This window comes from Coenobita brevimanus, chromosome 23 (assembly GCF_032717465.1).
Source record: "Coenobita brevimanus isolate Jiangsu-jjx chromosome 23, ASM3271746v2, whole genome shotgun sequence".
NCBI lineage: Eukaryota > Metazoa > Arthropoda > Malacostraca > Decapoda > Coenobitidae > Coenobita > Coenobita brevimanus.
This window is the reverse complement of record NC_136976.1, coordinates 57,383,296-57,400,549: the sequence shown is the minus strand read 5'-3', so window position 1 is coordinate 57,400,549 and position 17,254 is coordinate 57,383,296. Positions and strand designations below refer to the sequence as shown.

General features: G+C 40.6%; 1 protein-coding gene across 2 annotated transcripts in view; it reads left to right on the top strand.

Annotated features, from left to right (window-relative positions):
• Positions 1-367: 367 nt before the first annotated feature.
• Rad23 (UV excision repair protein Rad23) overlaps positions 368-17,254 on the top strand; it is a 139,276-nt gene continuing 122,389 nt past the window's right edge. Inside the window, exons 1-4 of one of the 2 annotated variants that reach the window (XM_080267292.1) lie at positions 368-513; positions 2,334-2,412; positions 3,244-3,428; positions 15,631-15,764. In XM_080267292.1, coding sequence (XP_080123418.1) covers positions 445-513; positions 2,334-2,412; positions 3,244-3,428; positions 15,631-15,764 — 467 coding nt within the window. In that variant the 5' untranslated portion in view covers positions 368-444. The remainder of the gene's footprint in view (positions 514-2,333; positions 2,413-3,243; positions 3,429-15,630; positions 15,765-17,254) is intronic. The other variant, XM_080267293.1, reaches the window with a different exon arrangement.

Here is a 17,254-nt window from a genome sequence, read left to right as displayed (position 1 = left end):
GTATTTTGTTTGTTTTATAAAAGCTAAAGAAAAACCTCATCTAATTCAAAGCAAAGATCGCAAGTCACAAAAGAAATATTTTTTGCCAACAGAGGTTGTTGGGTGGTGACTGGCAAACTAGCAACAGGAAAACATAAAATAGGGAGTAACTATTTGCTTATACTTATATGAAAATACATTTAAATATATATTACGATATTAATCCATTCTTAATATAGTTCTGAAACGTTAATGCATCAGCAATGCATCATCTAAACAGGGGAGATGAAGTGCGAGAAGCAATGTAAGCCCTTTGGACGAACGTTCTGTACCACCCTGTAGTGTCGGAAAACATTGGAACGTCACATTCCGGATATGACATCACGGCTCATGGCGGCTGTTATTCAGCAGCAGTGAGTCAAACTAGAGGACGTGAACGATAATACAGGGAAACAGACAGCAAAAATGGTTGTTCTAACCCTCAAGAACTTGCAACAGCAGACGTTCTCTGTAGAAATAGAATTGTCTGCGACGGTAAGTGGTTAAAGTGTTGGGAATACCTCGAGCTTTGGGATGGTGTCTTGTGTTGCGGTTCATGTAGTAAAAGCGTCCTAGTGCCCTGTACAATATTACACTAGTTTTCACACAGGTTTTTGAAGTTTCTTTATCAGATACTTGTACATGTAGATTAGGCTTGGAACACTAAACACTGATCATTACTTGTCATTGTGTATCAAGGAATGAGTATGAGATCTTAAATTTTTTCACATCATCATTCGCCCCCAGTTTTTATACCCTATAATTTTGTTTATGGTTTATGTATCGGAAAATGAATTTTGGGATCTATTTGCAGTTACTAAGAATTTCCTATTGTAGTTATAATAGCATTTGAAGCTCAGAAACGGAAGCAATTTAAGTTACTGATTTCTTTTTTTCAGTATTTTGTTCCTGTGCTAGGTTTAGTTAGGTTAGATGTTTGTTAGACCTGTTCAAAAGTTTCAGTCAGAGGCAGCCACATCCTCTGTATTCCCATAAGGACAAATTTCACAACAGATTTACTAGGAGGAACATAGGGATTCAAATCATATACTCAATGGCACTCTGTTTCAGTCTTGCCCAACATGCACTGTATCTTCATCAGAGGCAGACCAGGAAGCAGCTTCAAATTTAGAGTTGGAGTGATGCACACACTGAATTTCACCCATACTGCAGATGAAAAATCTGTGCAGAGATGCTTTCATTAGGCAGATGTTAACAAATGAAAACTGCCTTTTAAAATTCAGATGTCGTCTTTCTCCAGTTTGAAATTATTTCTGCACTTTACAAATGAGGGATTAATGATTATATTTAGCTGTAGCAACAACTGGGTTTCAAACATTTTGAAGAGCTATTCCTGTTTGAACTTATTTCTGCAATTTACAAACAGGAAGGATTAGTAATTATATTTAGCAGTAGCAACAACTGGATTTCAGATATTTTGAAGTGCTATATATTTACCGGTATATTGCAACATTGGGAAACACTAATCTTCCATAATATTTTTGTCGCGTATTATAAGGGAGTTATTATTTATATGCACTTACCCCCTACTTCTATCCCTCACCTCTGCCTGCTGTCCCTATAGCAGCCTTCCTCAGAAATCGACATAACCAATCAATGGTTGACTTTAGAATTTACAACCAGAGTGCTGCAACTCTTGTCAGAATACAGTGAAGATTTAAAATCAATGAAACCATGGCTGTTGTGTTGCACATGTTCCTTTGACCCTCTCCAAACAATGTGGAGGTTTTATAAGGACCTGAGGGCTGCTTTACAATTTCACAGGTATGAGGTAAACTACAGATAAGGAGGGTGGAGGATTTGGGGGAGGGGGAGGTGTTAGGCTTCTGTGCATATGTAGTGTAAGGTCTCTCATTTGACTGCTTAGGTCTATGTTAGGTTGAATGCAATATGGATGGAAATGTCTAAAACATCCTGTCATAAATAGCAGGAAATAGCCTATACTGTATTTCAGCAGTGAAACTTCTTTTCCAATGTTTTTTAGACTGTTAGATTTTTATATAGATTCCTGTTGCAAATCACTTATTCTCTTACCATCATCACCCCTGGGAGAGGGAGTATCATAACTGGAAATACTGGTACTAATGCTATCCATTAGAAAATTTCATCAGCGATTGAAGAGATGACATAAAAAAGCATAAGATAAACTCAGTTGTGTTGTGGCTTCTGCTAAATGTTAACTGGGAGTAGGAGGTACATTACAGTATTTAAAAGTTACAGGCTTTTTGACAGTTATATCTGCCACCATATGAAGACTCTATCTAGCTTCCACTCCCTGTTTAATGTTTTCACAGGTCAGAGCATTAAAGGAGAAAGTAGAGAAAGAAAAAGGATCAGATTACCCAGCTGTTGGGCAGAAGCTAATCTATGCAGGTATGGATACAAACCTTTAGTATATCTTTTATACAAAATTTGTTGGACCACTAGACTGCAGATTGTAGGTACAGTAGAACCCTGGAATTCGTACACGATTTGTTCCTGGAGGCTGTACGAGTTGCAAATTGCTCGAAAACTGAATATATAATTTTTTTTCCTTAAGAAACAATGTATTTTCCATTAATCCATTCTTTAGTATGGATGAAATGGTAGATTTCGCCATACCATAATGAATGGCAAGATCGGAGACATGGGTTCCACTTTCAAACTTTGCAATGAGTTATTTTTTCAGCTCAATTGTTGTTCTCACTGCTTTTCTTTTAGCTCCAGCTGACTCACTAATCTTCTTAGGGCCCATGATTACGTACAATTTTCTAACGAAAATACGTAATTTATCACAAAGTTTTACGGAGCCTGTATGACTGATGCGTGTCTGGCGGAAGACAAAGCAGTACTGGCAACCACATGGCACCTATGACACCACGTCTCTTAGTGCGAATAGCGGGTTGCCATACGAAAGCTGGAGCGATTTTTGGACAAAAACCGAGTTGTACGTGTAGAGAGGCATATGAATTCCGGGGTTCCGCTGTATATGGTTTGCTTAACTTTAAGATATTGTAGAGTTTTAGACATTTTATGAATGCTGAAATTCCATTACTGTACTGTATTTGTATCTCGTCAGTTATGATTAGCATTTAAAGGATTTGCTTAGTTGTGTTATATTCCATACTAACTTCCATGGTAATAGAGTTAGTTTGTTTATTCTTAGTGTAGTAGCATTTTCTGTGAGATATTTTACACTTTACCACTTAACTTCTTCACTTTCAGGCAAAATTCTGCAAGATGATTCTACGCTGGAATCATACAACATCGATGAGAAGAAGTTCCTCGTGATTATGGTGACCAAACCAAAACCTGCCCCACCCCCACCTGGCCCCTCTGACCCTACAGCCATGGATGAGGATACCCAGGAGGAGTCTTCCAATCAAGAGTCCACCCAGTCTGCACCACAGGTCAGCACCCAGTACAGTATATGTGAAGCTATAGAATGTGGTGAAATTTTCTTTGGCTTGTGTGGTGAAGCCAGGATTCAAGGGCTTGAATGATGAGTGAATGGATGTATGACCCATTGAATTGGGCAAACTTTGGCTGTCTGGACGTTGCTACTCCTCACCCTGCCATAGACTGGGAAAAGAGGTCCGGATGCTGCTGATAATGCTGATATATAATAAGAATGTGAAGTGGATACAGCTGTAAGTTTAGTACAGTACCAGTACTACCCTTCACTGTGAAAGGGAGGATGGTTGGGTCAGTAAGGCAAGGAAACATTGTTTACACTAGGAGAGGGCTCAGTAAATAACAGGTGCGATGAAATACCAAATTGGTGGTCCTTTACCCAATCGGCACTCTGTAGGTTCATTCATTCTTTCATTCATCATCTAATCCAGTGTTGCCCCATGAGGAGCATAGGAGCCTGAGGATAGGCAAGTTGGTCCTGATATATAAGATGAAAGTGACCAGCCTCAATCATCCCTGAGTGGTATTACGTGAGCAGTGAACCCCAACCACCCCTTGTATATAAACCTGCACCACCTCAGTCCATGCCTTCATTGCCCACTAAACTACCAGGTGCCATAATTTGGTTATATGACTACCATCCAGCCTAGGAAATGATATATTCCAGGTGTACAGGGAACCATTTGCCTTGTCAGTCAATGTAGAGTCACCTGTAGACCGAAGGAAGAAGAAAGAAAGAAAGATGGAAGTGGAAGGATGGAAAGAAGGAAGGAAGAAAGGATAGGGCTGGCACCTGAGAGCAGCACACACCTCATTATCTGAAATTCGGTCAAAATTTTGTGTTTAATTTAATGGTTAATAATAAAATTGAGATTCAGAGTGAAAAGTAGCCAAAGTTAGCGGAAGTGCTTCGCCTTTGGCTCGACAGCTCTCCTTGACAGACTTCTAGTTTGTATAAATATTGATTGAACATGCAAAAACATTTATTTGCACTGTAAATCAATATTTATGCAAAACAGAAGTCTGTCAAGGCGTGCTGGCAATCTAAAGGGGAAATACTGTACAGTAATCCCTCTAATATCCGAACGCCCAATATCCGAACATCCCCACTAACTGGACATAATCCTCCTGGGATCCAATATTCCCAAAATGGGCCAAAAACCGCAAAAAATTCGAAAAAAATCTGACTTTTTTTCCCTCCCATAATTTGAAATTCCCGCCTGGCGCCAAACAGCTGTTACACCATGGTCCCTTCACCCCTTCCTTCCTCCCCCTCCCCCCTCCCCTGTCAGGTTGCCATTTGGTATTTTTCATTACCAATTGTGGGCCAATTTGGTAATGAAAAATTCGTTTGGTAATGCATTAGAATAATGCATTACCAAATGGATTTTTCACATGTATGAGGATACACAGGATGGAGATGGTGGATTGTTTGCTCTCTCTGATTAATCTGCTACCCTACATAGTGTGAAAATAATCAACATGGTGTTAGTTATAAGGAGAGTGATTACATGTACAGTATTTCCACTTGTATATATAATTAGTGAAGAATATATGCTAGCTTTACGAATTTGGTAATGAAAAGTTATATTTGACAATGAAAGTTGAGGAGATTGGTAATGTGGCTGTTGCGATCTGGCAACTCTGTTACCCCACCAACATCAACAGTCACAGCTTAACTCCGATGGAGAGCAGATACTCATAACAGTGCAAGCCACAGGTGCTTGTTTTTTGTGAACAAACAGTGAATAAACTGCAATACCTTGCCACTAGAACACACGGGAATTTACAGTGTTGTGCAGTGTTAAGAAATTAGAATTTAGAGTGCAGAGGATTAACTGTGGAATGCAAACTGGCGGTTCAAACCAGTCCAAGAGCAAGGGACTTGTAAGTACCCAGAATGTTTAATATTGTATAAACTCACCTCTAAAACCTCATTTTATAGTTCTTTTGCATTTATTTCAGTCTTTTATGTCCCTTATTGGTGTGATTTGGGTCTTAAATAGGTGCAATGCATGTCCAGAGGGAGTTGTATAGGTGTTTTTCAGAGTTTGGGTCCATAAGTACAAGTCCATAAGCTGGGGCCCAATATCCGGACAGGACCACTATCCGGACCTGCCTATGGCTCTATTGATCCGGATATTGGAGGGGTTACTGTACTTGCTAACTTTAGACATTTTCGCTCAGTCCTGATTTTTTAATATACCAGTAGTTAGATCAGGCATAATTTTTTGACCTGATTTCTAATAATTTGGTGTGAAAATATTATAATATTTTCCAATTAAAAGTGCTGATTTGGTAAATGATCGCTGATTCAGTACTTCGTTGCACCAGTAAGCAACTGGCTCAGGCAGTATACAGAACAGGTGGTCAGAATGTAATGATGACAGTATGTGTATGTGTATATACTGTATATATATAAATGCAAGGAAGAAGTTCTTGTTGATGAATCAGGCGTGGCGGAATGGCTTGAGAAATTACAAATGTGTCAGCTCGAGATGTATGCATGCCAAATTCAAGTCTGAGAAGGTGAAAGTGGCTGTGATTGTAGCACATGCACCATGTGATGACAGGAGTGAGAGAGAGAGAGATTAGTTTGGGGATACTCTGGATGAATCAGTGGGAGAATTGGCCAGAAGATATAAAGTGATTGTAATGGGCAATATGAATGGAAAAGTAGGCACTGGTCCTGAGGATGACATAATGGGTTGTAATGGAGTAGCCTACCAGGAGAAAATGATGATGGGAAGTGACTGAAGGATATGTGTCTGGAAAGGAGGATGTGCATTTGTAACTCATATTTCAAACATAAATCTACCGGTATCTGTCTTTCACCAGTCGCCTTAATCCTGTAAGGGGTGGCCAGAAACTAATTGCCTCCTTGTCACCCTGTACCCCGCCATTTCACTGCCCTACTCTCAGCACCCCCCCCCTTGCCCTCTCTCATATACCTCTCCGCTCCATCTCCCCATCTTATCCTTTGCCTCTCCCTCCCTCTCCCCTCCTCCACCTCACTCACATACACTCTCCTCATCAGTCTCTTGTTCTTCATCCTCTCCATATGGCCAAACTACCTTAGTGTGTATCTCCTAACACTTCCAATCACATTCACACCACAATGTTCCTTCACTTCCTCATTTGTCAGTCTGTCTCCATATGACAGCAAATGTTTCTCTCAAGTAACTTATTTCCACCAGTCTCACTCTAGACTTCTGTTCCTCCAGCAAGGTCCCAGCTTCACTTCCATACGGTAGAGTTGGTATCACAATACTATCATGCAGTAACTTTTTCGCTTCCATGCTCACTTCCTTGTTTTTTATCACTGCTTTCTAGGAACCAGCAACCTTTCTTCCTTGATGTACCATTTCAAGCACTTCACCCTCTAAGCTTCCATCCTACCTCATCACACTACCCAAGTACTTAAACGTACTCACATTTTCCATTTCCTCCTCATCCAGCCTCACAGTACATTCACTGACTTCATTTCTCTCAAAGACCATAACTTTACTCTTCCCTACATTCACCTTTAGATTCCATTTCTTACACACACTCCCAAACTCATTCATCGAGCCTTGCAGCTCCCCTTTGTCTTCACTTAACAACACAATATCATCTGCAAACAACAGTACAGGGATTTTCCAAACACTGTCCTCTCTCATTAGGGCTGTTTCAACATCCACCGCCCTACCTTGTATCTGTCATATAACCCCATCCATATACAGATTGAACAACCATGGAGACATGACACATCCCTGTTTCAATCCAATGTTCAAATAGGAAAATTCACTCAGTTCACTATCCATACGCACTGCAGCCATAGCCCCCTCATACATACTCATCACAGCATTCGGCAGCTTCCCATCTACTCCATATATTCTTAATACTTTCTACAATCCTTGTGTATCCACCCTGCCATATGCTTTCTTCAAATCCATGAAGGCCACATATAACTTCTTTTCCTTCTCTAGAAACTTTTCCACTAAAGATCAAAGAATGAATATCTGATCTACACAACCTCTTCCCTTCTTAAAGCCTCCCTTTTCTTCTTCAACTAATTCCTTTGTTATGTCCCTAACTCCGTCAATAAGTATCCTACCATATACTTTTCCTGTTACACTGAGAAGACAAATGCCCCTATGATTACCACACACTTCTTTTTCCCCTTTTCCTTTGTACAAGGGAATAATTATACCTGACTTCCAATCCTCCGAGACTCTACCTTCCTTCCAGGCCAATCTGTACATCTGCCACATCCATTCTACAACTTTCTCTCCCCCATGCTTCAGCATTTCACCACATACTCCATAATTTCCTGGGCCTTTCTCCATTTTGACTTACTTCATTGCTTCCACAACTTCCATCCTACTGATTCTTCCTTTCTTCTCACATCCCTCCTCCTAGCCATTCCCTAACTACTTATACTCACATTATTTTCATTCTCTCTGTTGAACAATTCCTTAAAGTGTTCTGTCCATCTGCTCACTTTTTCTCCCTTCTCAACTAGTAATCTACCATTTTTATCTTTCTGCCCCTGACTAACTTCTTTGACACCCTGTCTAACTCTCTTTACCTCTTTCCAGAACATTTTCTTACATTCCCTCCACTTTACACTCAAATTCCTTTCAAATTCATCATCCACTTTCTTCTTACTCTGTCTTACTAATCTTTTCACCTCTCTCTTCCTCTCTACATATAACCCTCTCTTCCATCTCTCAACTTCTTCCACAACCTTGTTTCCCATGCACTCACTATATGCTTTCCTCTTTTGTGCCACAGCTTGTCTCCCCTCCTCATTCCACCATGTTGTTCCTTGCACCCCCTTTCATCTTCTTTTCACCCTACACACCACCTGACATGCTGCATAGATTTCTTCTGTGAATATCTTCAACACACCATCCACGTCTCCCATCTGCTCCAGTCCATATTTACCCAATTGCTCCTCCACATCTCTCTTATATTCTGCCTTTTTTCCATCCTCTTGTAACCTTTCCACCCTGCTTGTATGAACTACTTCCTCCTGTCCTTCCCGTCTTCTGTTCCCCCATTTCATTCGGACCTTGATTCCCGGTGGTGGTGGTCAGAGAGTCAACTCATCCAACCTCTGTATGCTCTTGCATCCATTACACACCTTATCATCCTGCCATCCACACACACATAATCAATCATTGCCTTCCATTCATTTAGTTCACCATCCACCCTTCTTGTCACTCGCCATGTATACCTGTGGATCATCTGGTGCCTGAAGAGGGTATTGGCTGTCACCAACCCCCTCCCAGCACGGTGGCTCAATCGGTAGAGAGTTGGCCTGCAGTCCTGACAGACCCGGGTTCAAATCCCGCTGAGGCAGGGAACAGTTTAAGGATTTGAATTTCATAAAATCAGACTTTACTGATCTACCAGAAGGCCCGCCGACATGTCGTAAAAATACCCCCGCTAATACCAATACACCAGTCCTGTATGAGACAGCCCTAGCATGTATTCAATATGGACGGTGGGGTGTTAGCGCCGAAGTGGTGACATGTAGAGGTGTGCGGTACGTAGGAGGACTACTGGGCCTTGAAAGCAGGCTGTGAAGCCTATGCCCAGAGTCGGTCACAAAAAAAAAAAAAAAAAAAAAAAAAAATCTGTGCAGGCACACCCCACTTACCAACAGCTCCATCCACCTTCTCATTCCCTATTTTCCCATTCGTATCTCCAATCAAAAACAATCTCATTCTTTTCATACATTTCCATGCACGCTTCCACATTTGTCCAGATCTCTTCTTTCACTCTGCACTCACGATCTTGCGTAGGTGCATACACGCACACAGTTGCCCATATTTGTAGTCCAACTTTCAATCTTACCCACACAATCGTTGAGCCAACTGATCCATACTCATATTCTCCTCCCGTCTGTTACTCACAACAGTACACACTTTTTTTACCCTCTCATTCTCACCTACTACGACGCATATTTCCCATCCATACTCCCTTTCTCTCACCTCTCCATTTAGTTTCACTTAATCCACATACATCCACCTTCACACCCTCAAGCACCTGGAGATCTCTCTCTCTCTCTTTCACTTCATCATTCATACCCCTTACATTCCATGTTGCAATCCCTAATGTGTCCTTTGTTCAGTCCTTAGTTGTCACCTGTTATTCAGTCCTGGTTCAAGGCTCCTTTTTTCGTATTTTTAGTTAGTTGTTTTCCAGGGAGGGGCACTAACCCTCCACCAACCCGTTTGCAATGTAGGGAACACGTGTTGGTTGGTTATAAGGCTACCACCCAGCATAGTAAATGATTTCCTGGTTTACAGGAAATCATTTGGCTTGCCAATCTGTGTAGATCTACCCTAAAAACAGAGTACCACTACACTAAGTGGTCCACATAAATATACATGGCATTGAGGGAACGGGGATCGCGTTGAAAGGAGCCTGATTGATTACATGTTCGTAGAGAGGTCGATGATGGGAATGGTTGTTGATACGAGGGCCATGAGAGGACGATGTGGAGTTCTGTCGGATCATGTGATTCTGGTATGCAAGATCAAGCTGAGAGGAGTGAGGTGGACCAGGCGAGAGAGGAGCAGTCAGGGAGAGAAACTGAAGGTCGAGAAGCCGAGGATCAAAGACATGGCAGATGAATACAGGACCAAAGTAGGGGAGGAGTTAGAATCAGTGAATTGGAATGAAATGGATCTGGACAGCCTGTGGAATGCATATAGGAATTGCTTAGTTGGGAATGCTAAAGCAGTGTGTGGTTTGGCAAGAGTAACAACAAAGAAGAAAGTTGCATCATGGTGGGATGAAGAGGTTTAAGACAGCAGTGGAGGAAAAGAGGAAGTAGTGGCTGGAGTGGTTACAGGACAGGGATTCAATTAAAATAAGAACTGAATATATTGAGAACAAGAAGCATGTAAAGAGACTAGTGAAGAGGAAAGAGGAGGAGGTAAATGTTGATCTAGGAAGAAAAATGAATGCAAATTACCCTGAAAATAGGCAGTTATTCTGGAAAGAGGTGTGGAAATGTAGAAGTGATAGTGGAAAGAAATGTGAAAGTGTGAAGGATGTAAGTGGTAGATTATTAACTCGTGGGGATGAAGTGCGGACCAGATAGAAAGAATATTTTGAAAGCCTGATGAATGGGAATAGAGGTAGCAGAGCAGCTGTAAACATGAATGGTTTTGGGGGTGTGCAGAAAGGGAATGCAGTGTCAGGAAACATGATGCACATGTGAAGAATGTTGTGAAGTGGCTGAAAAATGGGAAAGCAGCAGGGGTTGATGAGATGGATGGAGAGATTTTTAAGGCTAGTGGACAGAGCAGAATGAAGTGCTTGTTGGAGATAAGTAAAAGGGCATGGATGAGTGAAACTGTGCCAGCAGGGTGGAAAAAGGCTGTGATTGTACCCTTGTGCAAAAATACAGGTGAACAAAGTGAGTAGAGGACTTATCGTGGCATAAGTTTATTGAGTGTGGTAGGGAAGGTGTGTGGAAGAATTATTATAGAGAAAGTAAGAGAGATATTAGAAGTCTTAGTGAATGATGAACAGAATGGCTTTAGGAGTGGCAGAGTATGTGTGTCTGAAATGTTTATGTTAAGACAAATAGTGAAGGTTTGTGAGAAGGACCATAAGGTGTTTTTGGCAATCGTGGATCTGGAAAAAGCATATAACAAAGTAGACAGAGAAGGATTGTGGAAGGTTTTGCGCATGTACTGTGTAGATGGTAAGCTGCTAGGTGCCATCAAGAGTTTTTGTAATGGTAGTGTGAGGGTATAAGTGAATGGTTCATGATCAGTGTGGGCGTGCAACAAGGTTGTGTGATGTCCCCAGGGTTGTTTAATGTGTATATATGTGTATATATGTACATATATATATATATATATATATATATATATGGATGGATGAATGGATGGATGGGGTGATGAGAGAAGTAAAAACATGATTGGTGGAGAGTGGGATGGCGTTAGTAATGAATGGTGATGGATGGAGTATCCCAAATTTGTTGTATGCTGATGACGCAGTACTACTTGCAAATACCGGACAAGAACTTGGCAAACTAATGCAGAGTTTTAGTGATGTCTGTGGGTGTCATGCCTTGAGAGTAAATGTAGAGAAGAGTAAAGTGATGGTTATTGAGAGAGAAGGTGAATCCCAGTGTGATGTTACAGTGAATGGAGAGAGACTGGAATTGGTGAGTGTAGATAGATATACACTCAACCCCCTGCTATCACGCGTTCAGCTATCACGCTTGTATGCTATCACGCACACGTCAAATGCACAACCACACATGCTATCACGCACCCCAAGACCGCTATCACGCGTCGAGTTTGAAGACAGGCTAAGCGAAACTTATTCACACGGCACTTCATATGAGGTTTGCAGAGGATACGATGGTTAATCGGAACGGTAACCTGGTAAAATTCCCTATTATAGCACGGGCATTTGGAATGCATCTGAACGGATTCCTGCTGAGGACATGACGGGCAAAACAGTAACCAAAACACATTCGGCTTGAAAGAATATATCGTACTACAGCATGGAAATTTAGCCTAATGCTGAATACTTATTAATATTGTATTTTAGAATAAATATCAATCGTTTTGAAACCCTTATAAAGAGTTAATATTTCTTATGCCGAAAAAACTGTGATGTCGATAAAGTAATCACGTGTTTACATCAGAGACGGGGCTCTGACGACAGTGTGAGGAGCGTGTGTGATAGCGTCCAAGTTTTGTTCCACTTAAATGTTCCTCAGCCATTCCTGATATAAGGTACTATGTGATACCCCCTTTAGCTGTGGACATTAAAGGAATGGAGACAGCCAAAGAGATCTGGCGGCAACTAAGCCACTCCCAAGCCTCGGAACCCATCAAACCGCCCAAGCCGTAATCCTTATAAAAGTTTGATGGCCTTTTATGTTGTTTATTTATTCATTATACTGTTATTATTAATATAATAATGCTTTATTTCATGTTAGAGGAGGGATTGGCAGGAAATCGTAGGCATAAAGTGGTTAAAAGTTAGAAAAATGAGCCACCGAAAAAACAGTTAGAAATTTTCCCATTGATTGTTCAGTTCAGCTATCACGCATTCAGGTATCACGCGCGTTTCCTGTGACCAATTAGGCACGATAGCAGGGGGTTGAGTGTAGAGTAGATAGGATACGAAATAATGTGATTTGTGAAAGATGCGGTGTGAGGAAGTCTGTGGACACCAGCATTGAAGAGAATGTACTGAGTGGGTATGGTTATGTGGAGAGAATGGATAACAACAGAATGGTGAAAAAGGTGCATCTGAGTGAATTTGAAGGAGGAACGAGGCGAGGTAGGTCAAAGAGAAGGTGGATGGATATGGTGGATGAGTGTGTGTGTCAGAGAGGTATGGAAGTCGGGGAGGCTAGGAGACTGACAAGAGATCAGGGTGGCTAGATGAATATTGTGAGAAGTGCATGATCAGGGATTTGGCACCGCTTTTTAATGTGACAGCGTCCGGATTGACTCTGTTGGATACGTTTATGAGAAGCTACAGAATGTGGTGAATGTTTTTGGCGTATCAGATAAGAGCCAGGATTCCATGGGCTTGAATGATGAGTGAATGGAAGTGTGGCCCATTGGATTGGGCAAACTTAGGCTGTCTGGACATGCTGCTCCTCACCCTGCCCTAGGGTGGGAAAGGAAGTCCGGATGATTATGATGATGATGATATGGTGATCATCCTCTGTCTGTTTTCACACACACACACACACACACACACACACACACACACACACACACGTTCGTACACACGTATGTACGTCTATCTGAGGGTCCAGTCCTCCCCAGGACACAGGAAAAATTGGCAGGTTCATATGACCACATGAATTGTGAAAGGACGGAATGAGGAATGTAAAAGTGAATATGGTGTAAGTGTTCAAGAGTTCTTGGTACACTGTGATGGCATTGGATGAAACAGAAATGAAAGATGTCAAGTGGAGGAGTGGGAAGGTTTGAAATGTGTAAAACTGGATATGAATGCACCTGAAAGATGTAGGAGGGAGTTTTATTGTTGATGAATGAGACTGGCATAAGGGAAAGAAAGATTATATTACCTTGAGGTGTACAGTATGTATGTTACATTACAGTTTAGGAATGTGAAAGTAGCATTGATTGTTGTGTATTCATCTTGTGATGATAAGGGTGAGGCAGAAAAAGACAGGTTCGTGATTCAGCTCGATGGAGAAATGAAATAGTCATAATAGGTAACATGAATGGGAGACTTAGGTTTGTAATGAGAATAAAGGAAGTGGTATATGACAATCTTCAGAGAAAAATGAATGCAAATTACTCTGTATATAGGAGATTTGTACAGGTGCAAAAATGTTGAATTGAAGGTGGAAAGAAGTATGAAAGTGAAAGGACAATAACTAATGGAAGCAAAGTAAGAAGCGGATGGAAAAACTATTTTGAAACAGGATTGGTGATTTTTTTTTAAATAAAAAGAAATCAATGATTCTTTTATTTATTTGATTTATTTTTTTTTATTTATTTGGTTTTTCTGTTTATTATACACTCAACCCCCTGCTGTCACGCATTCAGCTATTACGTTTATCTGCTATCACGCACACATCAAATGCACAACCATACATGCTATCACGCACCCCAAGACCGCTATCACGTGTCGAGTTTGAAGACAGGCTAAGCGAAACTTTTTCACATGGCACTTTATACGAAGTTTGCCGAAGATACGATGGTTAATGGGAACGGTAATGTGGTAAAATTGCCAACGATACCACGGGCATTTGGAATGCATCTGAACGGATTCCTGCCGAGTGCCGAGGATACGACGGGCAAAACAGTGTGAACAAAACCCATTCGACTCGAAAGAATATACTGTATCGTACTACAGCATTGAAATTTAGCCTAACACTGAATACTTATTAATACTGTATTTTAGAATAAATATCAATCGTTTTGAAACCCTTATAAAGAGTTAATATTTCCTATGCCGAGAAAACCATGGTGTCGATAAAGTAATCATGTGTTTACAACTGAGACGGGGCTCTAGCAACAGTATGAGGAGGATTGTGTGTGATAGCGGGCAAGTTTTGTTCCACTCAAATCTTCCTCGGCCGTTCCTGATACGATGTACCGTGTGATACCCCCTTTAGCTGTGGACACTAAGAAATCATGGAGACAGTTAAAGAGATCTGGCAGCAATTAAGCCACTCCCAAGCCTCGGAACCCATCAAACCACCCAAGTCTTAATCCTTATAAAATTTTGATGGCCTTTCATGTTGTTCATTTATTCATTATACTGTTATTATTTATATAATAATGCTTTATTTCATGTTGTAGGAGAGATTGGCAGGAAATCACAGGCATAAAGTGGTTAAAAGTTAGAAAAATGGGCCACCGAAAAACCCATGTTCAGTTCAGCTATCGCATATTCAGCTATCACGCGCGTTTCCTGTGACCAGTTAGGCGCAATAGCAGGGGGTTGAGTGTATAGCTAATATTTCAAAAGCAGTATACTGAGTACTGTTAACTTAATGTCCTTTCTATCCACTGATGGTTCAGGCTGAAAGCCACTGCCCAGAATCCAGATACAAATGGTACCTGTTCAAGTCCTGTCTGTACAATACTGGTTGAGGCTGAGTTGCCAGTGGTAATCAAGACAGAATATTCCACAGCTGATTATATTACCACACAGAAAAATCTTAAGCTGATATTATTATGACACGGCCTTAAGTGACCGAGTATAGCCTACATAGTCTTATGGCTTCGGATTTTTATTTATGGCTCATTATTTCAGATGTTTAAATAATTTCAATACTTTGTTACACAAATGTAAAAATATTTTTTCTGTTATAGCGTAGCAATTTCTAATGGGACCATTCTCCAAAATCTGCTAACTTAATGCTTAAGTATCAATAAATAATGCCAACACAAAGTTATACACAACTTTTATAAACCTTCAGATTTTCGTTTTGTTAACTTTTAGATTAAAAATATATATATATTTTTTTTAGCAAAAAAATCAATGATTTAATCACATGATTAATCCAGTTTGATTTAATCAATGCCAACCCTGATATAAACCATGTGATGACAAGGACGACAACAGCTGGTACTATTGCACTTTAAGTTCTTAAATTTTCTGTTCATTGTAGCAGTTCAGCAACATACAAACCATGTTTTGATGACATATATAAATTGTGGTTGCTATAATTTGCAGAGTACTGGAGCAGCAACAGAAACAGCCTCTACCCCTACCTCTTCCACCGCCACCACCACTACTACCACCACCTCGCAGCCCTCAGGAGCAGCAACTACACAGTCCACCCCAGCCACACAGCCTAGTTCGGGAGGGTGAGTTGCTTGTAATTTATGGTAATTATAGTTTATGATCATTCATTACAAGACTGAAATATCAATACAGCACTGTTGAATCGCAGGTGATGGAGACTTCTGTGTCAAGCCTGCTAATGGGTATTCAGCGTGTTTGCCTATAAACATATTTTCACTACGTGATTAGTATTCGGCAAGCCCATGCCATTCACAGATTTTTTTTTTTTTTTTCCCACATGACTGGACATACAAAGTTCACTAGTTTATGATGTACTGGTATGTTGGAGTAATTTGATAAAATTTTTGTCAATCATATCAAAATTTGCTCAAGTAGATTCTAATGTCAAATGAATTGAAGGATTACAGTGGGTTTCAGTCCATTACATAGGTAAATTATGGCTGTGGAAGCCTTTTTTTAAAGGATTCCAATACTTTAAAAAAATTAGTTTTGTAAGGGTGTCCATATGATGTAACCCCTGTGAAAGACAAGGGCTTAGTGTACCACATGATGAGCTATTTTAATCATGGTATCAGTCAGTGACAGTTATTCTATGTTTTGTTTTATTTAACCTCTGATTTGAAGAGTTATGTGGCATAAAGAAATGGAGGAACAGTTAGTTGCAAAGTAGCAGTGTATAGAGGAAGGGTACTAATAATAGTAATCAGCCAACAAGGCTCTGTTTGTATAGGTCACATGGTAAATAATTTTTTTTTTACTCCAGTTCTTGCAACTTGTAGACAGTGTTATTCATCTTAAGAAGACCAAGAGTTAAGGAAGGGAATACAGTAAATGTCCTCTAATCTGGCCACCAATAATCTGAAAATCCCAATACTCCAAATTTGTCAAGGCAAAATTTTTCGAATATTTCTGGTCTTTTTCAAATTTTTCTGGCCTTTATGTAAGGATTTATCTGACTTGAACTAGCTCTTGGCCTTGGATGTACCTGCCTGCAACTATTCATCAACACTTCTATGCATTTCCGGTGAGTAAAACAATAACCCATATCATTTTAAGTGTTTATTTAATGATCATGAACACTCACGATCACTAATTTCTGCTCAGGGGTGCCCCCTTTATACCCCAATATACCCAGGGAAGGTGGGAGAGGGGGACGAAATGAGCTCTACCCGCCTCTACTCCAGCTGCCAACCTTCCCCCACACCCCTACCCCTCCCAGCCCCCCACTCGTCATTCTTAACTGGCAGTTACATCTCGAGCTAACCTCATACTTTACACTCATTGTCACATCACTAATACACAAACAAAACACTAGGATATGTAAAAAGTATATAATATAACTATGAACACAGCAACAAGAAATTTAAACATTATAACATTGACAGTAAAACAAAAATGTTAATAACAGCTATCCCAGGCCACATGCGTTGGGTGCTTGCATGCATCCATGGCTGTGCCTGCGTGTTTGGGTGTGTGTCTGTTTTTTGGTTTGTGTGTGTGTGTGTGTGTGTGTGTGTGTGTGTGTGTGTGTGTGTGTGTGTGTGTGTGTGTG